We start from the raw sequence: 24,485 nt of genomic DNA, 5'->3' as shown, positions 1-24,485 counted from the left end.
GACCCAGAATGTCGACTGCCATTCGTTGTAGTGGCGTCCCCGAAAGGTACGGTTGAAGTGCCCCGCGATTCCTTCGGTGTGGTCCGTTGTGGGCCCCGCACTGTGCGCATCATTCGCACCACTGGGTGACGTCGATTCGACACGTCGGCCAGTAATATTTTTGGCGCACGTTTCGGTACGTTTTATTGATACCGAAGTGGCCCCCCGTGGGCGCGTTGTGCATCTCCCACATGATTTCGGGTATCTTCTCAGTCGGCACCACCAGCTGCTTTGTGTGACGTGTTCCCGCGGTGTTCTCCCATCTCCGGTACAGCTTACCGCCTTCCACCTCCAATGCGTCCCATTGGGTCCACAGTATTTTAAGTTCCTGCTCCTCAGCAGATACTGTTTCCCACGGTGGTCTCGTTCCGGCGTTCTTCCACTCGACGATTTTGTCGATCGTCGAGTTTGTCATCTCGTTGGGCAAGATCCCTACGAGGGCTACTCGTGCTTCCGGTTCTGCGGGTTCTACTGGTTCCGTTCGGGCCGAGTCGTTTTCTTGATCGGTTGTCTCTGCGCGTGAGCATTTGGGACACTCTTCCGTACACGGCCTTCGCGATAGTGCGTCCGCGTTCCCGTGCTTTATCCCCGGTCGATGAATGATGGTCACGTTGTACTGGCCCAGAATTTCCAGCCACCTCGCCAACTGGCCCTCCGGTCTTTTGAAGTTCTTCAGCCACGTTAACGCTGAGTGGTCGGTTCGTAACGTGAACTTCGAGCCCGATAGGTAGTGGTGGAAGTGTTGAATGGCTTTAATTGCCGCCAATAGTTCTTTTCGGGTCACGCAATAGTTTTGTTCGGGTTTGTTCATTGTCCGGCTGAAATACCCGATCACTTTCTCCACCCCCCCTTGAACTTGAGACAAAACTGCACCGATGCTATGTTGACTGGCGTCGGTGTCCAACACATATCGCTCTCCCGGCTGGGGATACGACATAATTGGCGTGGTAGTCAGCGCTTCTTTCAACTTTTCGAACGCTTGTTCGCACGTCGGTGTCCACTTGAACTCGCGCCCTTTTTCCGTTAGCTGATGGAGTGGTTTCGCGATCTCGGCGAAATTGCGCACAAATTTTCGGTAGTACGTGGCCAGTCCCAGGAAGCTGCGCATTTGGGTTTGTGTTTTCGGAGTCGTCCAGTCCCGCACGGTTTGGACTTTCTTCGGATCTGTCGAAATTCCTTCGGCTGACACTCGGTGTCCCAGAAATTCGACCTCGCGGCAGCACAATCGACACTTGTCTGCATTCAATTTAAGGCCGGCTGCCTGTATCCGTTCGAACACATTGTTTAAATGCACCAAGTGTTCGTCGTAAGTTTTGCTGTGCACGATAATGTCGTCTAGATACACGAGGACATTGCTTATGTCACCGACCACTTTTGTCATTAACCGTACGAACGTCGCTGGCGCGTTACACAACCCGAATGGCATCACTTTGAACTGAAACAGACCGAACTCTGTTACGAACGCTGTCTTCTCGCGGTCTTCTGGGGCGACCGGTACCTGCCAGAATCCGCTCTGCAGATCCAGTGTGCTGAAGTAGCTCGCTCCGTTCAACTGGTCGAAAGTGTCGTCGATCCTCGGGATGGGGTGTGAGTCTATTTTGGTGACGGTGTTCAGTTTCCGGTAGTCCACGCACATCCTTAGCGACCCGTCCTTTTTGGCGACCGGAACTACCGGTGACGCCCACGGCCCGTGCCCCGGTTCTATCGCGCCCTGCTTCAGTAAGTCGTCGATCATAGCGCGTACTTCCTCTTTCCGTGCTAGCGGTATCCTTCTCGGCGGCTGTTTCATCGGCTTCGCGTCTCCCACGTCGATGGTGTGGACCGCCTTGGTGGTCCTTCCTTGGTCCTTCTCTTCCCGAGCGAACGCTTTCTGATTTTCCCGAATCATGGTCTCGAGGCGCCGTTTTTCTTCTGGCAGAATATCGGCCCTCTCGAGTAACGCCGTGATCTTCGGGTGGGGTACTTCCCCGCGGATGCTCTTGACAGCAGGTGCGTTTTTCTTCCCTTTCTCGCGTTGCACGCCCCTGATGATACACTTCTCCTCTCCGCCCAACTCGAACGTAGCTCGGACATGTCTCAGTGCGTCCAGTCCCAACAATATGGGATCCTGGATATCCGCCACCGCTACGTTCCACGGAAACTTTTCGCCCTGCAGATTAAGGGTCACCCGTATCCATCGGTGGATCTTGATGGTTTGGCCCGCCGCTTGCCGCGCTCTGCTGTAATGGCCCTTCACGACGGTGTAATCTTTAGGAGAGATCTTCGCGAACAGTTCCGGGTTGATCACCGTGATGCACGCCTCGGTGTCCCCCACCATTCGACACGGCACGCCTCCGATCTCTCCTTTCACGACAAACGAGCCGGCCGTGCCGCTGCCGTCCAGTTTGTTCACTCCGGGTGTTTTGCGTGCACCGGTGATCGGTCTGACCCGTAACAGGCCGATCACTGCTCGTTTCCCGAAGCCGCCTCCTCCTCGTCGTCTTCATCCTCGTCGTTCGTTGCCTCCAGCTTCCGGACCCTCTTCTTGCGGCACAACCAGCTAATGTGTCCCGTTTGTCCGCAGTTCCAACACGTTGGATTAATAGTAGTGGCTGGTCGCGCTGTCTGGTCCGATGACACCCATCGTGGGGGTCGCACGGCCGGTCGAGATGGTCTGAACGCTCCCGCGTCGGGACGTACTGTTCTCGACGTTGGTTGTGCCGACCGTTGTTCCTTCGCTTCGAAGATGACGGCTTGTCGTGTTGCGTCGGCTCTGGTTATCACGTCCGCTGTAGTCGGGGTGATCCGGAGCGCGCCAAGTTTGGCCCGTAGACTGGGGTACGTGAAGGAGTTCGCCGCTATGCACACGGTCATGCGTTCGACTGCTTCGGCGTTCGTGTGGACGCCCTCCAGCATGTCTTCGCAGAGGGCTCGTATCGCGTCTACGTGGTCCGCGGCTGGTTCTTCCGCACTCCATCTTCTCTGTTCCGCTGCCGCATGGCATGCAATCGGTGTGCCCTGTCGTCTGAAACGTTGTGCCAGCTCTTCCGTCAATTCGTCGTAGCTCAGCGTCGATGGCAGCTGACTGGCGAAAATGGCGGCCGCACCTCGGAGTTGGCAGCACAGTCGGTCCTCCAGGTTCGTCGTCTCCTTGTTCAGCCGTGCAGCAAACTCGAAGTGGTTGAGGAAGTCCTTCCACCGTTCAGTACCGTCGAACGTGGTGTAGTCGTACCGGTGGGAATGTTGCCGCACCCCGTACGTGTCTCGCTGTGTGGTCCGCCTGTCCTCGTAACATACCTCTGATCTCCTCGGTGGTTCTGGATGTACGTCGGCTTTCGGCTGCGTTGGTGTCGCAGACTTCTCCCAGGACTGCAAAAACGTGGCGAAGGTGTTTTGCAGGGACTGGACCTGCTCTTGGCAGCTCGCCATTCCCTGGCTTAGCTCCTTGTAGCTCGGCTCCGGTGTCCTTGGCACCCGGCTCCTCGACACCCGGCTCCTCTGCTCCTCCCGTCTCCGTCCTCCGTTGCTCAGCTCACCAGGGCTTTGTTCTCGATTCGGCTCCATTTCTTCCGGCAGCGATGAAGACCCCGAATCCGCACCTTTGTGGCTCCTTGTCTCAACCATGTAGATCCCACTTCTGACACCAGTGAAGAGTATTCAAAGGTAAGTGGAGTCAGGTCGAGGTACAAGAAAACACGCAGGCAGGTTCCAGGTCTTTATTGCTGCTCGTCCGGTGGAGGTCAGGATCCGAATCCCACCGTTCGAGAGCGCACCATACTTATAAATATTCAGCGCTCAGCGCATGCACGTTATGACCCGTATAGTCATTGGTCAAGGAGTCGGGTGTAGCCATTGGCCGCAACGCCCGACTCCACAATTGGTCGGCGTCACCATGACGTCACCGGTCTACGGGGCGTCTCTCTATGTAACGTTACACAACCATAATTTGCGCTCCGCCAGCTGTACATAAATTCAAATGAAACCGATGTCATAAAATGATCTGGTGGCCCTGAAAAGGGCCTTTTTGTTCCGTAGAGAGTGCTCACGTTGTGGGGGTTGTGCGGGTTGGCGGCTGCTCGCTGGGTGCTGATTATAGTGGCTTGAACACAGGAATGGAATTTCGCATAGGAAAGATGCGATGGATCGTATAGAGTGGGGGGTGATTTTGGTGGCAATCATGTTTTAAAGGAAGCCTGAGTGCCAGACTTTATCGAAGGCTTTGGAAATATCTATCCGGTTTCAACGACTCTGTGAATCTGGTGAACGGCAGGAGGTTGGGATCTAAATTGTGTTTTGGAAGAAGGTCAATTTTTGCGATCTCGTTGTTGAGATTAAGATCCGGTAATATATGATCTTACTCAGTGAGAATAGCAAGTTTGATAGCAAGTCTGTAGCTTGTTGCGAGGGAGGGGTTCGAAAAGGGTTTTCTGATAAGAATTACATTGGCGAGTTTCCATTGACTCGGAAAATAGCAGATTCTGTTGGTGGCATTTAGTATTGCTGTGAGTGCAGCGATGGCTTTTTGAGGGAGTTTTTTTAGAGCTTTGTTGGAAATTCCATCAGGGCCAGGGGCCTTTTTGGCGGCGAAGTGGCGACAATGGGTACGGGGGCTGGGATTTGGAGGCAGCTATTGGCGGAGCTTTCAAACACTTGGCAAAAGTCGCTTTGCAGGTTGAAATTTGATAGAGTAGACAGCGTTATTGGCCCGTATTATAGCTCTTTGAATTTGTATCTCGTTTATCGTTGCGAAGTCGCCACATAGCGTTTTTAACGTCTTGTTGGAGTCTATTCATTCGCTGTTTAAGGATTGGGTCCTTGTTCCTTTTGAATGCCTTCCTAGCTCTATTCTTAAGACGAATAAGCTCGCGAATTTCGGGGGGTAAATCTTGCGAGTGCGGGGGGGAGTGAAGTGTGGTATTGATACTGGCGTCCACGGCCGACTGTATTTTTTCAGTGAGTATGTCAATAGCGGAGTCTATATCTTGGGTGGTGTGAATCGAGTGGGGGTTAGTACCGATATGATGAAAGAGATTTGAGAATTTCTCCCTAGATGTAGTGCGGAGGGTGAGGTTTAGAGTGACGGTTGTGTTGGTCAGATCTTCTGTGACCGGGTGATAGTCGGAAGATATATCATTTACGACAGTCAGGGACTGTGAGCCTGGAAAATTATGAGTTAGAACGATGTCTAAAATATCAGGTGATGAAGTAGCAGCACGGTTTGCCGACGGGGTGAGGGTTTGAGATGTGCGAGAGGTTTGTCGGGGCTTGTTTGCTGATGGGGCGATGGAGGCCGCATTTTGGGCGAGTCGTCTACGTGTTTGTGTGCTTGTAGGAGTGTCTAGCAGTGGAGGCTTCTGGAACTGTTTCCAATTTCGGACGATGCCCACAGGGTAAGACTCCTCCTCAAATTGGGCCGCATTTCGGGCGAGTTGTCGACGTGTTTGTGTGCTTGTAGGAGTGTCTAGCAGCGGAGGCTTCTGGAACTGTTTCCAATTTCGGACGATGCCCACAGGGTAAGACTCCTCCTCCAATTGGGCCGCATTTCGGGCGAGTTGTCGACGTGTTTGTGTGCTTGTAGGAGTTTCTAGCAGCGGAGGCTTCTGGAACTGTTTCCAATTTCGGACGATGCCCACAGGGTAAGACTCCTCCTCCAATTGGGCCGCATTTCGGGCGAGTTGTCGACGTGTTTGTGTGCTTGTAGGAGTGTCTAGCAGCGGAGGCTTCTGGAAATGTTTCCAATTTCGGACGATGCCCACAGGGTAGGACTCCCACAATTGAGCCGCATTTTGGGCGCGTTGTCTACGTGTTTGTGTGCTTGTAGGAGTGTCTAGCAGTGGAGGCTTCCGGAACTGTTTCCGATTTCGGACGATGCCCACAGGGTAAGACTCCTCCTCCAATTGGAGTTGCCTGTTGCGAGGTTGTGGTACAGGTGGGGACTTGGCAGTGACCTTTATTGGGTCAGTGTTTGATTGCTGGCAATCAGAGTCGGAGTCGGAGTTCCCGAGTAACTCGAGCCTTTTGGATCCGGGCAGCTGTGGCTGTGTTGGTATGTGTGTACTTTGTGATGGTGTGTTTAGTACACTTATCTGTTCCCTTCTGGGCTCTCTGTTTTTATGAGGAGACGTCCGAGAGGATGTGGCCGATTCCATGGTCAACTTCAGCATGGTTTCCATCGCAAAATTGGCCATTTGGACGGAAGAGGCTTCTCGGTCGGCTTCAAAAGCCGCAAGTTCCGACTGAATGAGGTGCAATTGCTCCTCATTCAGTTGGACTGTATAGTCGCCCACCATTAAATTTGTGAGTTTATGCTCCAGGACATTGAGCCAGTCGTCGACGCTATTTTCACCATCACTAAAACTACGCTCTACACTGCCCATCTTGTATATGGGCTTGTTTATTGTGTCACTTTCACTGTCACTTAAAATGAATTAGTTATACGAGATGGCGATAGCGGTTCAATGGCTATTCGACAGCGCGGCAGATGCCAGTAGCGGTTACGGATAACGACCGTGCACTGCAAGGGCCGAGCGGTGACTGAAAAATTTGTCTCCAGAAGCGCCTTTATAAATAGTCGTACATATGGTCAGGGGTAGCATACCTATTCCAAAGAGATGAAAAAATTATTACAAAATTGAATGTAAAAAAGTATTTTTAATGGAACATAGATAATATGGTTATTCTCACAGCAATCCATGAATTTAAGAAATATGTATAAGAAGTTTCAGAAAACAAAATTTTATGCTATTGAACGGCTATGAAAACGTTTGCGTTTATTTTATTTTATTTTTATTTATACCAGGAAGGCCTAACATGTAAACCCAATGCTCCCTCTTGGCCAATGACAATTACAGAAACATATACTATTTCTATACATACACAAATACACATACATACATACATAAATATACAAATACACATAAATACATATACATACATACACACACATACACATTCATACATCCATATACATACACACATTATATATGCATATGTATATACATAAATAAAGATAAACTATATACATACTACTGTTGCGTAGGGGTGGGTGGAGGATCCAAGTAAAAGGCCAACAGTCGTATCACAGCATTTATTGATGATTAAGGAGATACACGCATTGTCACTGCTCCGTCCAGAATTACCTGATATCGCCTAAGTATCGCCTTATAAGGGGTAGATCTCTCAGGACGTCTAATCTGTTTACCTACTGTATAGTCACGTATTCGGATATGTATTCCCACGGTATGAGAAGTGCAATCATTGTTTCATGCACTTAGCTTGTCGCTAATCCTTAAAACCCACTTATACCAGTCGCACGGTATGCATTTAGTTAATCCGTTAACAGATATCCGTTACAGATAATCTTTGAACGGTCACAGTCTCTGGGATTCTATTCGCTTAATCCGCGGCGTACGTTACACTACTTTTGGTAAAGGTAAAAATACTGTGAAAGTAGTGTAGTGGTTAATATTTTAAAGATAGTTCCTTGGAGTTCACTCCATGCCTATCGATCTATCGTATTGTATCTGATCCAGTTCGCGTTGATGTTGTAATGCGGGCTGGCAGCTGCTCGCTTGTGGTATATTTTTTTTTTAGTCTGCAACACTAAGCAAAATTAGTGCATCATCTGTGGGATATTGTCTGGGTTAGTGTGTTAGTGGGTGGTTAACAGGTTTGGGTGGTGGTTTTCTGATTAAATTTGACTAAATACAAATTTTAGCCTATACCCATCTTCAAAATGTCGATGGGTCTTTGATTGAACGTGAGTTTGGTCTCACTAAAGGAATTGATCAGGGGGTTGTCTATCTTGCCGAGAGACTTGAAATAGTTCACGGCAAGTTTGTGTATGTGTTCGTCAAGGTGGTCAATGTTTAGGTCATCATGAATTATAGTGTTTCTAGTGTACCAGTCGTAGTTGCCCGCGGCACGCAAGAATTTGTTTTGAACTGTCTTTAGTGTGTATCTATCTCTAAAAAACTTTAGCCATTTCTCTTTCATACTCAATTTCACCGTTGTCTCCCAGTTTTCGTTGGTATTATTTTTATTTAAATAATCTTTTAAATATACGAACTGGTTGAAAAGAAGCTCATTGTTTCCAATATTGATATTCCTTACTTGCAAATATTCAACGGTTCGTTCTATTTCCCCCCATTCAGGAACTTGCTTGAGAGTCATCCAATCGAAAACATTAAATTTTTTGAATGATTGGGACCACTTATCAATGTATTCCACAGCAGTGTTAAAGAAATCGACAGTCTGTTTTTCGAAAGTTTCCACTTTGGCACTGTTTACAGAATCAAGCTTTAAGAGATTCAAGATTTTTTTAGTCGTCATTCCAATAAAATTTGATTTTTTTCTCTCGATCATATGTCGTTTTGTCTCTTCTAATAAAGACTTTACTTCCAGGACTGTGATGTTTGATTTTTCTATTTTTTTAATTTGAGATTCAAATGTATTGACCTGTTAATGCAAGAAGCAAAAATAAACTTCACTCATTGGATCATGAAAAAAATCTTTAAGGGCTTTTGGTGGTACAGATCCTTGCCGCGCCGATTCTCTCACGCAGAGTTTAGGGAGAAAACGGGACAAATAGGGGACAAATTGTAATACGGGACCGAGTAGTGAAATACGGGACATGTCCCGTATATACGGGACGTATGGCAATCCTAATTATACCGCATTCATTCAAAACTGTGAGAATTTTCCAGAAATTACCTAATTGTAGTGATTCGAATAGTGGAAGTGACATCATTACGCCCAATAGAAGGAGGTACGCAAATTAATTTTAATAATTAAGAGGTTATTTTGCAAAATATAATACCTTCCGCGCCCATCAATCAAACACCTTCAACATCTGATTCAGTTAAAAATTGGAATTTATTATCTACTAGCATTTCACAGCAAAAACATGTATTTTCTATTGGGAATTTAGATTGCTTAAAATATAAACGCATTTGACTGAAACGATTGCAAACAGCTATTAAAAATCCAAAATAAAAAAAGGTGAAATAATATCATATGGAAGTGCAGTGCTATGGTTCTCGCTTGGAAAGACAAAAGAGTGGTGACAATGCTGAGTAATTGGCATTCTAACGAATCTAAAGTAGTTAAAAGGATAAAAATAGGTGGGATAGAAGAATATGTACATCGTTAAACCAGACGTGATCTTGAATTATATAAATTATACCAAATATATGGCAGGTGTTGATAGAGCAGATCACCATACTTCATCATACATTGTCTTAAGACATTGAAATGGTGGCGCAAGCTTTTCTTTTGGGCCGTAGAAGTTGCAGTCGTCAATGCGTACATTTTATTCAAACAACATAAGCTTAAAAGCATGAAAAGCCAATGAGCCACTTTTAATTTGTGGATAAGCTCAATATTCAGCTTGTTGAAAACCACCGAGAAGGTTTTATAATGAAAAGGGGACGATATTTAGTAGATCCAGAACAACGATTAAATATTTGGTCTTCTAATCTAATCATCAACACATTCATACAAATGTATGTACATTGTTAGAATAAGTTGGTTAATATTTTGACAACAAAATAGATCTCTTTTTGGTGTGTACACTGATTACGTGATTGATTAGTACACGTACTATTTCAAAAGTATGTATCTGTTTGTATGGATTTAAATCCGTAAAAGTTAATTGAAAATTAAACTTTTTTAATCTATTTAATTTCGGTTGAAGATATGGCTTTCAAGATTCCAGGTAGTTAAACCCAAATGTTCGTTCGTTGCTTTTTGGACGACGCGTTTGGGATTCCCTTAATTTATCAAAAATAAAGACTTCTTGGAAAACTGGCACAATTTATATTTTGCACGTGTACATTTTGAATATCTAACAAAAATTGAAGTTATCAATTATCGCTATCACCAGAAATCGACAACATATAAGTGAACTAATCTTGGAAATGGTTAATTTCAAAGAATAACTTTAAAATCAGAATGCTTACCTTAAAAGGAAATGCTTGTACAAACACTGTCGGCTTTTCTAAGAAATTGACCAATTCTTTGAAAACTGCTACCAGAGTATTTGAATTTTACTTTCGCCTTATAAGAAACCATGCATATTTTGAAACATCTGTTTGAACTGATAAAATCTTTTATAAAACGAATACGTTCTGGAAAGCTTTTTTTTTCTCTGAGTACCTTTTTTAAATACCTAAGCAGAGATAAAGCGGGTACGGATTCCCTGGTATAAAGGGTATTTTGTACCGTTAATCGTAAAAATGATCAAGATTATGAAATTAAACTGTCATCATATAAGTACATATATAATTTTAAAATATGTCTCTAATAATAAACATTTTATTATATTTTAGGTTTGTAGTTGTAATTATTTACTATATACACATCATATTTTTAATTATTATTTTAAAAGTATATAAATATTAAAACTGTTTTCTAGAGCTTCTTTCTTCCAAGCCACCGTTTGCCTTCTATTTTCCCCTCTGTGATTGTTTGTGGAATATTTGAGGCCGCGAATAACGTGGTCGCTCGTTAGCATCGGCTATAGACGCATATATTGGTATTATATTAAGATTTATCGGATTTGCTTCTATCTGTAATAACATCAGTCTTTCTATGATGTAAGTAATGTTTTCTTCTTTAGCCGAGATTACGTGACGTTGAATACATTCTTCATCGTTGTCTGAGAAAACCCATTTTAATGCTAATAAAAAGAATATAAAAATGAATGAAAAGAACATAAAAATGAATGAATTTAAAAATTCTATAACAGTGATAAATAAATTTCAAAAATAATTTCCATATAAAAGATATTTCTATAAATAATGAAAACAATAAACGTCAAGTATTGGAGACCGATGTAACTGTTCCGTGTGTTACGATTGGTCGTTTCAATGTTGTCCTAATACGCTATTTGATTACTTGCATTGTTGAAATCTTTTTGAAATGGTTTATTGAGTATTTGAGAATTTAATAAAATAGTGATATTGATTGTAAGTTTATTGATTAGGATTTTATTTCACATTTAATGACACTTCCCGTAACGAATAGATTGCATTCCCAAATTGAAACGGTTACTAATTGCGTATAAAAATATGTTTTCCGTTGCAGTATTAGTATTCAGGAAGATGAAATCCACGTTTATGAATACCGCTTTATATATGCTGATTAATTTAAACAGTTTTTTAGAAAATTGGCAATTTTGGGACGAAGCGAAGTAGAAATGAGAACGATTTGATGAAGAATCTGAACAGGGCGATCGCGTAATTTCGGCGAGCTCCGTCGAGCGCTCAATGCCCGGATCGTGCAACGACGAAATTCACTCGCGTCTCAGCTCGAAACGCTCGCTCTCAAACTCTGTCTTCAATCCTCAAACTGGAAACAACTAAAATGGCAGACACCGCATCTCCAGTCGCAGCCTCTCCCGCCCCGGTGACTCCGGCCAAGAAGTCCAAAGCCGCAGCCGCCGCCAAGAAGCCTCAGAAGAAGCCCACTCATCCCAAGACCTCGGAAATGGTCAACAACGCTATCTCGGATCTCAAGGAAAGGGGTGGATCCTCACTCCAGGCCATCAAGAAGTTCATCTCGGCCAATTACAAGGTGGACACGGACAAGCTGGCTCCCTTCATCAGAAAGTACCTGAAGAGCGCGGTCGACTCTGGCGCTCTGGTTCGCACCAAAGGCAAAGGCGCTGCTGGAAGTTTCAAACTGGAGGCCAAAGCGAAGGGCGCCCCCGCCGCTAAGAAGACCAAAGCCGCCCCCAAGAAAGTCGCAGCCGCCGCTAAGAGCCCCGCCAAGGCAGCCGGACGCGTGCAGAAGCGCAAACCCGCCGCAGCTAAGAAAACTACAGCCGCAGCAGCCAAGCCCAAGAAAGCCGCTGCCAAGAAAACGACTGCCGCCGCTTCTCCGGCTAAGAAGGCCGCCAAGTCTAAAACCCCCACCAAGGCCAAGACCACCACGAAGCCCCCGACAAAGAAGCCCAAAGCGCCCAAACCCAAGAAGGCCGGAGTCGCCGCCAAGAGCAAGGCCATCAAGAGGACGGCCGCTAAGAAGTAATCTCGCATTACTACGACCAACGCCAATTGACGTAAAACTCAATCTAAAAAGCCCTTTTCAGGGCTACCAAACTCTTTTACATAAAGTTGGTTAATATTTTGACATCCGAACTTCGTTTCGTTTTATTATTTCGTATTTAGTAATTTTAAGAAAATGAGAAAAACATAAATTATCTTGTCAATTAATATTTTCACCAGCTTCCCATGTTATGCTGTTTCTGATTTAAAAAAAATCATCCTACATATGAACTGAAAAGTTTGAAAATGTTTAATACAATTATCTATTGCATTATTACAAAGAAACAATGGCGCCGTTAATATTTCTATTAATTACAATTTTGAACTTATTATGGAACCTGATTTCTATTAATATTACATAACTTTGTCTTCAATATTTGTGGTTATTTAATAGTAATGATTTATTATCAATGGTATGTGTATGCAGATGTTTATACAATCTATTTATAAACAATAAATTTTATGATAAAAGCTGTATAATATTGTAACGTTACATAGAGAGACGCCCCGTAGACCGGTGACGTCATGGTGACGTTGACCAATGGTGGAGTCGGGCGTTGCGGCCAAAGGCTGCACCCGACTCCTTGACCAATGACTATACTTGTTTACGTGTCATAACGTGTATGCGCTGAGCGCTGAATATTTATAAGTATGGTGCGCTCTCGAACGGTGGCATTCGGATCCAGATCTCCACCGGACGAGCAGCAATAAAGACCTGGAACCTGCCTGCGTGTTTTCTTGTACCTCGACCTGACTCCACTTACCTTTGAATACTCTTCACTGGTGTCAGAAGTGGGATCTACATGGTTGAGACAAGGAGCCACAAAGGTGCGGATTCGGGGTCTTCATCGCTGCCGGAAGAAATGGAGCCGAATCGAGAACAAAGCCCTGGGGAGCTGAGCAACGGAGGACGGAGACGGGAGGAGCAGAGGAGCCGGGTGTCGTGGAGCCGGGTGCCAAGGACACCGGAGCCGAGCTACAAGGAGCTAAGCCAGGGAATGGCGAGCTGCCAAGAGCAGGTCCAGTCCCTGCAAAACACCTTCGCCACGTTTTTGCAGTCCTTGGAGAAGTCTGCGACACCAACGCAGCCGAAAGCCGACGTACATCCAGAACCACCGATGAGATCAGAGGTATGTTACGAGGACAGGCGGACCACACAGCGAGACACGTACGGGGTGCGGCAACATTCCCACCGGTACGACTACACCACGTTCGACGGTACTGAACGGTGGAAGGACTTCCTCAACCACTTCGAGTTTGCTGCACGGCTGAACAAGGAGACGACGAACCTGGAGGACCGACTGTGCTGCCAACTCCGAGGTGCGGCCGCCATTTTCGCCAGACAGCTGCCATCGACGCTGAGCTACGACGAATTGACGGAAGAGCTGGCACAACGTTTCAGACGACAGGGCACACCGATTGCATGCCATGCGGCAGCGGAACAGAGAAGATGGAGTGCGGAAGAACCATCCGCGGACCACGTAGACGCGATACGAGCCCTCTGCGAAGACATGCTGGAGGGCGTCCACACGAACGCCGAAGCAGTCGAACGCATGACCGTGTGCATAGCGGCGAACTCCTTCACGTACCCCAGTCTACGGGCCAAACTTGGCGCGCTCCGGATCACCCCGACTACAGCGGACGTGATAACCAGAGCCGACGCAACACGACAAGCCGTCATCTTCGAAGCGAAGGAACAACGGTCGGCACAACCAACGTCGAGAACAGTACGTCCCGACGCGGGAGCGTTCAGACCATCTCGACCGGCCGTGCGACCCCCACGATGGGTGTCATCGGACCAGACAGCGCGACCGGCTACTACTACTCCAACGTGCTGGAACTGCGGACAAACGGGCCACATTAGCCGGTTGTGTCGTAAGAAGAGGGTCCGGAAGCTGGAGCCGAAGAACGCCGGAACGAGACCACCTTGGGAAACAGTGTCTGCTGAGGAGCAGGAATTGAAAATCCTGTGGACCCAATGGGACGCATTGGAGGTGGAAGGCAGTAAGCTGTACCGGAGATGGGAGTACACCGCGGGAACACGTCACACAAAGCAGCTGGTCGTGCCGACTGAGAAGGATACCGCTAGCACGGAAAGAGGAAGTACGCGCTATGATCGACGAATTCCTGAAGCAGGGCGCGATACTACCGGGGCACGGGCCGTGGGCGTCACCGGTAGTTCCGGTTGCCAAAAAGGACGGGTCGCTAAGGATGTGCGTGGACTACCGGAAACTGAACACCATCACCAAAATAGATTCACACCCCATCCCGAGGATCGACGACACTTTCGACCAGTTGAACGGAGCGAGCTACTTCAGCACACTGGATCTGCAGAGCGGATTCTGGCAGGTACCGGTCGCCCCAGAAGACCGCGAGAAGACAGCGTTCGTAACAGAGTTCGGTCTGTTTCAGTTCAAAGTGATGCCATTCGGGTTGTGTAACGCGTCAGCGACGTTCGTACGGTTAATGACAAAAGTGGTCGGTGACATAAGCAATGTCCTTGTGTATCTAGACGACATTATCGTGCACAGCAAAACTTACGACGAACACATGGTGCATTTAAACAATGTGTTCGAACGGATACAGGCAGACGGCCTTAAATTGAATGCAGACAAGTGTCGATTGTGCTGCCGCGAGGTCGAATTTCTGGGACACCGAGTGTCAGCCGAAGGAATTTCGACAGATCCGAAGAAAGTCCAAACCGTGCTGTGTGTTTTCGGAGTCGTCCAGTGTGTTCAACGACCGAAGAACGCCGGAACGAGACCACCTTGGGAAACAGTGTCTGCTGAGGAGCAGGAACTATTCATGATGCTCATCGCCTTCGACGAGATGCCGGTGTCGGGGTGCACCTGCTTCAACACCTTGTAGATGTAGATGGCGTAACTCTCCTTCCTCCTGCGCTTGTTCTTCTTCTTTCCATCCCCCTTCGAGATGTTCTTCTGGGCTTTGCCGCCAGATTTCTTGGCGGCCTTTCCACTAGTCTTGGGCGGCATCGTGTATCGCAGTGATCCAAAGGGACGCTGCCAATACGAGAGAACGCTTCAGAATGAGCTTCAAACTGCAAAATTTTCGTTATCGTTACTTCGCCCCTCCGCGTCGACGGCAGATGTCTGTATTGCACAAACGCGTGTACGTTGCGGTCGTGTTGATAAATACACGCGGATCCAAATTTTTGTCATTCGCTCGCCGTCTCTCGCACCGTGCGCTAGTCCGCACCGTGCTCGCTTTCACTCCGTCGCTACACACAACTCCAACTCGTCATGTCCGGCCGTGGTAAAGGAGGCAAGGTGAAGGGAAAGGCAAAGTCGCGCTCCAGCCGAGCTGGTCTGCAGTTCCCCGTGGGCAGGATCCATCGTCTGCTGAGGAAAGGCAATTACGCGGAGCGCGTGGGAGCCGGAGCCCCCGTCTACTTGGCCGCCGTCATGGAATATTTGGCCGCTGAAGTCCTCGAGTTGGCCGGAAACGCCGCTCGCGACAACAAGAAGACCAGAATCATCCCCCGCCATCTCCAACTGGCCATCCGCAACGACGAAGAATTGAACAAATTGCTCTCCGGAGTGACCATCGCTCAAGGAGGCGTTCTGCCCAACATCCAAGCCGTCTTGTTACCCAAGAAGACCGAAAAGAAGGCATAAGCGACACACAAGTCTGTTTTCCCACAATCAAACGGCCCTTTTCAGGGCCACCAATATTTTTAAACGTCTGTTCGGTCATGACAATATTTTCGTTACTGCAATTCAAAAATTGTCGTATTAATTTCGAAATGGATGGGATTATTTGTTAAAATCGTCAAATGTCCAAATGGATACTGATACAATAAAAATTTAAAATTAGTCAATCCGATCTTACATATACCATATATCAATATATAGTAAGATCACATATCCCTTTTACCCGTTCATTATAGAAATAATTTCGAAGAAATGGTGCTTGAACGAGTTACGTGGTTCGTTACAGGAACCATACAACTGGTATCATATTTTACTAAAATCCCAATACCTCGGATCTTATCTTGATCACAACCATTTTTTTGTAATTCATTAAAATAATTTAATGAATTTTTAATGCAGTTGTGGCCGGTTCAAAAATTGCATAAATGGTTATTATTTAACATCTTTTCAATAATCACAGGCTCAACGCTTAGAGATATATGAATACCACTCTTCAAATAATTTAGAAAATATAAAAAGTAATTTAGAACCTTATGCTATACTGGCAACTGTCATCGCAGTTTGTCTGTCTAAAGTGTTCAAGCATAGTGTTAATTTAAATTTCACGTTTTTCCGATTGTCTTTATTTTCCTAATTTTTACAAGTCTCTTTATTAGCTTCTTTTAAATTATCATGATTTGTAATACTTTCATCTTAATTCTAAATTATATGTAAATAGGTTGTATTTAAAATGAAATAATAAAATAAAATGAAAAAATAGACGCTAAAAAGCGAAACCAAGCTGAGGCTTGTAATAAAACGAAGAGCTATGGAATCGAAGTTGTAAATAAAAATTCACCGACTCTTTAAGATGTTCTATAATTAATAGTACATGCCAACTATTAGTCTCCAATTTTGTTGAACTAAAATCCACTAATAAATTTATATTTAATAAAAATCACGAACTTCCACGAGACGCACATATGAAAAACACGAATTCGGATGTTACTGTGAAAACTAATTCCAACGGCGCTTACTTCATTAAATTGATTTGAATGCGAAATTCATACACTATGAACGTACATACTGATTTATTTATTATTTCATACGTTGATGATCAAACCCTACCCGGCTAACAACATACGTATGCACATACGCATTTTATGTGATGAAGGTGCAGGCCGTGACACAGAATCTAGTTTTTAATATAGATTTTGTATGGCCGTTCAGATTAGAAAATCGCGACTGAACTAAATTTGTAAATTATGATAAATAAATCCGAAATATAATTTTTGTGGCCCTGAAAAGGGCCGTTTTGTTTAATAGTAGGTCAGTAGATATTTAGGCGCGTTCTCCGCGGATACGTCTGGCCAATTGAATGTCCTTGGGCATGATGGTGACGCGCTTGGCGTGGATTGCGCACAAGTTGGTATCTTCAAAGAGACCGACGAGGTAAGCCTCGCTAGCTTCCTGGAGAGCCATAACAGCAGAGCTCTGGAAACGCAAGTCGGTCTTGAAGTCTTGGGCGATCTCACGAACCAGGCGCTGGAAAGGCAGTTTGCGGATGAGCAGTTCAGTGCTCTTCTGGTAGCGACGGATCTCTCGGAGCGCGACTGTTCCGGGACGATAACGATGGGGCTTCTTCACTCCTCCGGTGGCGGGCGCACTCTTGCGAGCGGCTTTCGTGGCCAGTTGTTTGCGGGGAGCCTTTCCTCCAGTGGATTTACGGGCAGTCTGCTTGGTACGGGCCATTGTCAAGGGTGCTGAAGAACGTCTTATCCGAGCGAAAGACGAACGTCGAATGCGATCTCAGCCGCATTGCACAAATATTTATAGCATATGCGAGTGCTGTGATTGGTCAGTTTGGGCGGCAAACGCTACCACCTGGTGCGCTTTTACAGTAGCTCTCAAACTGAGAAGATACATGATGCAGAATTTATTTTGCATTCAATAATAAAATATATTTATATTTTAACATATGAACTTAATATAGTACCTGCTTAGATATTAAATATAAACATTTTATATCCTTGATGTTACAATTAAACTTTTTTTTTCGATTCGTATTAACCCTTTGAATGTTGAGCAACGCCGATTGGCGTTTTTCCAATGGGTCCATAAGCTTGAAATATACGGCGATAGGCTTTGTTTTTTGAGTATATAAAAAATAAATAAGAATACTTACCGCTAAAAGCCTTTCCAGGTAGTATTGAACATGGTTCGTGTAATCCGTGTCAATGTTTATAAAGACTGGCTTAGACCGGAATTTCTCAATTTATAACTATAGCAGAATTTCTCGATGGAAATCCCTAACTACTGAGTATTTTAGATTGTGCCTTGGCACATATGTGGATTGTGAGCATTACATTTTAACAAAAATTAAGAAGATGCAACTAGTTTTGGAACAACACATTCATCAATAGACTTCTTTTGTTTATTTTATATTGTTGCAAGATATATTAGAGAGTCTAAACACACCTTTACAAATCTCGAAATCATCGGCGATAGTTATTTTGAGTGGTGATTTTGGGTTTTTATACCTGCTTTCAGTGGTGTCACCTTAATGGTTTCCGGAAACCCGTTAGAAATTTAAAAAGTCATATAATTTTTTCAAAAATTATACAAATCTTGAAAATTGTTTTGAACAGTTACAAATTCGAAAAGGTCCCAGTCGATTACATACAGATAAAGAGAAAAGACCTTTTTTGAAATATATTGTAACGTTACATAGAGAGACGCCCCGTAGACCGGTGACGTCATGGTGACGCCGACCAATGGTGGAGTCGGGCGTTGCGGCCAATGGCTGCACCCGACTCCTTGACCAATGACTATACATGTTTACGTGTCATAACGTGTATGCGCTGAGCGCTGAATATTTATAAGTATGGTGCGCTCTCGAACGGTGGCATTTCCTCGGCCCCACGCTATTCAACCTTTACACACACGACATACCCACTCCAACACATAGGTACACAAACATCGCACAGTACGCCGACGACACGGCCATCTTAGCGAGCTCCGTCGGCCCCAAGGGAGTCTCGCTCGCCCTCCAGAAGTACTCGGACCAACTGGTAGCGTGGTACGATAAATGGCTGATGAAAATCAACCCGGATAAAAGTCAGGCAATATTCTTCTCCAGACGTAAAAAACGGTGCAAACCAGCCAAGCCAGTCATTATAAACGACAAACCAGTCAACTGGACCACGTCTACCCGCTACCTGGGGGTAATAATCGACCGCAAATTAACCTGGAGACCCCACATCACTAACGCGGTGCGTAAAGCTAGGGCAGTTGCGTCAAAGCTTTACCCACTATGCAAACCAAACAGCAAGCTCTCGCTTAAAAACAAGTGCTTGCTGTATAAATCCATCATCCGCCCACAAATCACGTACGCGAGCCCCGTGTGGGCTCACACTACCATCTCCAACAGATCCATACTCAGACTACAGACAATTCAAAACAAATTCTTGCGTGCCACGGGCAACTACGACTGGTACACAAGAAACACTATAATTCACAATGACCTAAGCATTGACTACCTCGACAAACACGTACACAAACTTGCCGTGAACTACTTCAAGTCTCTCGGCAAAATAGACAATCCCCTGATCAATTCCCTCAGTGTGACCAAACTCACGTCCAACCAAAGACCCATCGACATTCTGAAGATGGGTATAGGCTAAAATAGCACCCAATTTAATTAACCAGACTCAACCACCTCCAAACGGTCCATACCCGTTAACCACCCACTAACACACTAACCCCGACAGTATCCCACAGATGTTGCACTAATTTTGCTTAGTGTTCCAGATCGACAAACACCCCATAAGCGAGCAGCCGCCAGCCCGCACCACAAACATCACCGAGAGTCCGATCCCATACAACACGTTCGATGGATAGGTTAAGGGAGTGGCACTCCCTATAAACTATCGTTAAAACGCAGCCACAACTACTTGAGACTCATTCGCTCGCCAGAGTTCGTCCTGTTCGGACGTCTGTCTAGCTCTCACTCTCGTTCGACCGACACTTCACTGATTCAAGATGACTGGTCGCGGAAAGGGAGGAAAGGGGTTGGGAAAAGGAGGCGCTAAACGTCACAGGAAGGTGTTGCGAGACAACATCCAGGGCATCACCAAACCCGCCATCAGACGTCTCGCCCGCCGTGGAGGAGTCAAGCGTATCTCGGGTCTGATCTACGAAGAGACCCGAGGCGTTCTCAAGGTGTTCCTAGAAAACGTGATCAGGGATGCCGTCACCTACACCGAGCACGCCAAGCGCAAAACCGTCACTGCCATGGACGTGGTCTACGCTCTCAAGAGACAAGGTCGCACCCTCTACGGATTCGGCGGTTAAACAAATAACTGAATTGACATCGTAAACAAAAAAAAGGCCCTTTTCAGGGCCACCAAACCATTTACAAAGTTTTCGGTTCTAGACTTTCATCTGAGCTACATATTTGATATTTACATTACAGATTACGCTTAATAAAATTTATCAAGCTACTACCTTGCGTACATTTACGCTGTAAGCGATATATCGGTAAATAAATTTATTTCATTAGGATTATGATGACCTTGTCTTAACTTATTGGTGAACGAACAACATCTCAATTTCATTTTAGCATATTATTTCGTTTATGCGTCCTTCGCATCTATTTCTTTTCCTGATCCTTGACGAATTATTCGATGAAGTTTCGTGTATTTAAAGTTGTGTCACATAAAAAGATCGAAGAATGTCGACAAACTCTGCATCATACATACATATGTATGTAGGTGGGTTAAAAAAGAACACAATAAAAACGTTGAATTTTCTTTATCTTCCTGGAATTAATTCCCCCATTGAACGACTATTTACATAAATAAATAGCATGTTGGCCAATTAAGAATATGTATTAACCCTTACAGTGCTGACGTCTTTTCTGTTGAAAGCCCGCCACGCTAAAAATTTCGCCATCATTTCCAAGTAAAATTATTTAGAAATCCAATAAAAAGCAGGTATAAATATTGTAGCTAATCCACAAACAAACCCTAGATTTTTACCCTAGATAATAATGGTTGAAGATTTCGAGTTTTTTAAGATGTGTTTTGACTCTAATTCCGGTGTAAAACAGTATTTAAAAACATTGACATGGATTACACGACCCATGTTCAATGGATTTTTTTTCAATGCTACCTGGAAAGGTTTAGTGGATCATATTTTTATTTATTTTTTATATAAGAATACAACGTCTGCCGGCGTATTTCTGGCTATATTACAAAATAAAATCAATCCATGTACATATGTATGTAGAATATAAATTTGGATGTAACCCAATATAACTAACAACATTGGCTGTTTTCCGAAGTCTCATATCATTTATTAAATGGTATAGAAGTGATTTAGGATTTCCAAGTTCAAAATTAAATAACACAGAAATTCATTACAAAGTATGTTTTTGAAAATTATGGAAGGACACTCGGATAAATTTTAAACATTTAAAATCTACACGCCATTTGAATCACTCTTGTTTTAAAATATAAGTAAGGTCAAATCGATCATTAATCGGAATTTTTTTAAAGAATCTTCCGAATTTTCAATAATAATATTTTAGTTTATAATTTATATATATAAGCACTAAGAATTAATAAATGATGTTTTTAGATAAAGGAAAAGATTAAAGGCGTCAATTGATAATAGAGATTATAGATCGATCTGTGTTACGATTGTTTGTTTCAATATCATCTAATTCATTTATTAACATATTAATGTATTAAAGATGACTTTTATAGTATTGTAAAAATGTTTAAAAATAATATTCGACATTGATTACAGATGTAAACTATTAAAATACATTAATATTTCATTTTTAACGACGCTCTACGTGACGGTGTGGACTCATTCTTAAATTGAATTTGTCATTGCTCGTGTGCTAACGTGAATTATATAAAGAATTTTAGTATTTTAAGATGATATAATCCTAATTTACGATTGTTGTTTTAAAAACATCGATTCATCTGAATACTTTTTTAGAAAATTGGCAATTTTGGGACTAAGCGAAGCAGAAATGATAATTTGTATTGTCGAGTATCGAAGACTGAAGTGACTGTTCTGTGTGTTACGATTGGTGGTTTCAATTTCATCTCATTACTTTATTACGTTAATTATACACTTGAAATAGCTTTTGGACATTTATCTAAATATTTAAGAACGATATTAGACAGTAAAAACAGTTGTAAACATTTAAATTGTGTATTTATTCCACATTTAATGACACTCCGCGTGACGATGCGGATGCATTCTAATTAATTAATTTTGATATTTAATTTTAATTTTTTTTTTTTTTTGTTTAATTTTTATTTCGATATTTTGTACGCTACTGGTTTTAAAAGTTGGCCCAAAATCGTCGTTGGTTTGGTGCGTACGGACCATTACCGCTGATTTTTTTTTCGAGATTCTCGGACCGCTGGGCGCGGTCCGAGAATCTCAAAAATCAACCTCAATATTACCCACTACTACTTCGGAAGTCACTGATACAGTCCGCGCTCAGCGCCCGCAGTGCTCGGATTCCCTACTCGAACCCCTCCCTCCCAACAAGCTACCGACCCATCAGCTTACTATCCTCACTGAGTAAGATCCTGGAACGGATCTTAATCTCAAATCTCAATAGCGAGATCACAAAAATTGACCTTCTTCCCAAAACACAATTTGGCTTTAGACCCCAACATTCTGCCGTTCACCAGATTCACAGAGTCGTTGAAACCGTGATAGACGGCTTCGACCGCAACATGTCAACTGGAGCAATCTTCCTAGACATTTCCAAAGCCTTCGATAAAGTTTGGCACTCTGGCCTCCTTTACAAAATGATTGCTGCCAACATCACCCCCCACTCAATACGATCTATCGCATCCTTCCTAAGGGAAAGGAAATTTCAGGTCAAACTCAAGGACCACATATCAACCCAGCGAGGCATCTCCGCTGGGGTACCCCAAGGCTCCATCCTCGGCCCCACGCTATTCAACCTGTACACACACGACATACCCACTCCTACACATAGGTACACAAACATCGCACAGTATGCCGATGACACTGCCATCTTAGCGAGCTCCGTCAGCCCCAAGGGTGTCTCGCTCGCCCTCCAGAAGTACTCGGACCAACTGGTAGCGTGGTACGATAAATGGCTGATGAAAATCAACCCGGACAAAAGTCAGGCAATATTCTTCTCCAGACGTAAATATCGGTGCAAACCAGCCAAGCCAGTAATTATAAACGACCAACCAGTCAACTGGACCACGTCTACCCGCTACCTGGGGGTAATAATCGACCGCAAATTAACCTGGAAACCCCACATCACTAACGCGGTGCGTAGAGCTAGGGCAGTTGCGTCAAAGCTTTACCCACTATGCAAACCAAACAGCAAACTCTCGCTTAAAAACAAGTGCTTGCTGTATAAATCCATCATCCGCCCACAAATCACGTACGCGAGCCCCGTGTGGGCTCACACAACCATCTCTAACAGATCCATACTCAGACTGCAGACAGTACAAAACAAATTCTTGCGTGCCGCGGGCAACTACGACTGGTACACAAGAAACACTATAATTCACAATGACCTAAACATTGACTACCTTGACAAACACGTACACAAACTTGCCGTAAACTACTTCAAGTCTCTCGGCAAGGTAGACAATCCCTTAATAAATTCCCTCAGCAAGACTAAACTAATAATTAACCAAAGGCCCATCGACATTCTGAAGATGGGTATAGGCTAAAATTAGCATCCATTTAACTAACCAGACTCAACCACCTCCAAACGGTCCATACCCGTTAACCACCCACTAACACACTAACCCCGACAGTATCCCACAGATGTTGCACTAATTTTGCTTAGTGTTCCAGATCGACAAACACTCCACAAGCGAGCAGCCGCCAGCCCGCACCACAAACATCACCGAGAGTCCGATCCCATACAACTCGTTCGATAGATAGGTTAAGGGAGTGTCACTACCCTATAAACTATCGTTAAAACGCAGCCACAAAGTATAATGGCTCCGAGGTCAACATAATGTCCGAGGACTTAAGAAGGCGACTCGCCTTGAAGTCAAAAAAGATGGACGTCAACCTGCTGGGAGTAGGTTTAAATAGGACGTCCATCTCCTATGGCGCGGTAGTGCGCATACTATCGCGTCTCCCCAACCTAAGCGCCGGCATGGACATTGATTGCGCAATCATGTCCGACATTACGCATCAACTGCCATCGCGCAATGTGTCTGAGATACGGAGCCATTTGCCGCTTCATCTTCCCCTTGCTGATCCGTCATTTGATTCTCCCGGTACGGTTGATACTGTGATGGGTAGCGACATCTATCATGCCATATTGCGCAACGGAAGGCGCACCATTTCCATTCCCTCACGCGGTGACAGACAAGGAAGCATAACCATGCTAAACACCGCGTACGGTTGGATTTTATATGGTTCTATTGCCGCTCCCGCATCTTCGAACAATGCACGTAGCTGCAACCTCTCACTCATGCGCTCCATCAGAGCATTCTGGGAGCTAGAAGAACCGCACCCCTCCAAGGTAGGGTTAGATGAGGGTCATCCCGCCGAGCAGTCATTCATACATGGAACTACTCGCGACTCGTCGGGTCGGTTCACGGTCAGATTGCCATTCAAGTCACTTATTAGGCGATTCACGCACCGCAGCGGAAAAAAGATTCCGTGCGCTTAAGGGCAGATTTGCTCATAACGAACAATTTCGCCATCATTACGAGGCATTTCTGCAGGAATTTAT

General features: G+C 44.7%; 6 protein-coding genes across 6 annotated transcripts; 4 read left to right on the top strand and 2 right to left on the bottom strand.

Annotated features, from left to right (window-relative positions):
- Positions 1-11,353: 11,353 nt before the first annotated feature.
- On the top strand, positions 11,354-12,056 carry LOC143909598 (histone H1-like). Its single transcript, XM_077427655.1, has one exon. The coding sequence runs from the start codon at positions 11,383-11,385 to the stop codon at positions 12,046-12,048; it is 666 nt and encodes a 221-aa protein (XP_077283781.1). The 5' UTR covers positions 11,354-11,382; the 3' UTR covers positions 12,049-12,056.
- Positions 12,057-14,800: 2,744 nt separating this feature from the next.
- LOC143909245 (histone H2B-like) lies at positions 14,801-15,058 on the bottom strand. The gene has a single exon (XM_077427153.1). The coding sequence runs from the start codon at positions 15,056-15,058 to the stop codon at positions 14,801-14,803; it is 258 nt and encodes an 85-aa protein (XP_077283279.1).
- A 267-nt stretch (positions 15,059-15,325) lies between these two features.
- Positions 15,326-15,731, top strand: LOC143909009 (histone H2A-like). The gene has a single exon (XM_077426889.1). The coding sequence runs from the start codon at positions 15,326-15,328 to the stop codon at positions 15,698-15,700; it is 375 nt and encodes a 124-aa protein (XP_077283015.1). The 3' UTR covers positions 15,701-15,731.
- Positions 15,732-17,055: 1,324 nt separating this feature from the next.
- On the bottom strand, positions 17,056-17,467 carry LOC143923214 (histone H3). The gene has a single exon (XM_077446771.1). The coding sequence runs from the start codon at positions 17,465-17,467 to the stop codon at positions 17,057-17,059; it is 411 nt and encodes a 136-aa protein (XP_077302897.1). The 3' UTR covers position 17,056.
- A 2,264-nt stretch (positions 17,468-19,731) lies between these two features.
- LOC143909557 (histone H4) lies at positions 19,732-20,068 on the top strand. Its single transcript, XM_077427600.1, has one exon. It carries the CDS (start codon positions 19,757-19,759, stop codon positions 20,066-20,068), a length of 312 nt encoding a protein of 103 aa, XP_077283726.1. The 5' UTR covers positions 19,732-19,756.
- Positions 20,069-23,756: 3,688 nt separating this feature from the next.
- LOC143909244 (uncharacterized) lies at positions 23,757-24,422 on the top strand. Its single transcript, XM_077427152.1, has one exon. The coding sequence runs from the start codon at positions 23,757-23,759 to the stop codon at positions 24,420-24,422; it is 666 nt and encodes a 221-aa protein (XP_077283278.1).
- The last annotated feature ends 63 nt before the right edge of the window (positions 24,423-24,485 follow it).

This window comes from Arctopsyche grandis, chromosome 3 (assembly GCF_051622035.1).
Source record: "Arctopsyche grandis isolate Sample6627 chromosome 3, ASM5162203v2, whole genome shotgun sequence".
Lineage (NCBI taxonomy): Eukaryota > Metazoa > Arthropoda > Insecta > Trichoptera > Hydropsychidae > Arctopsyche > Arctopsyche grandis.
This window is presented reverse-complemented; position numbering and strand designations above follow the sequence as displayed.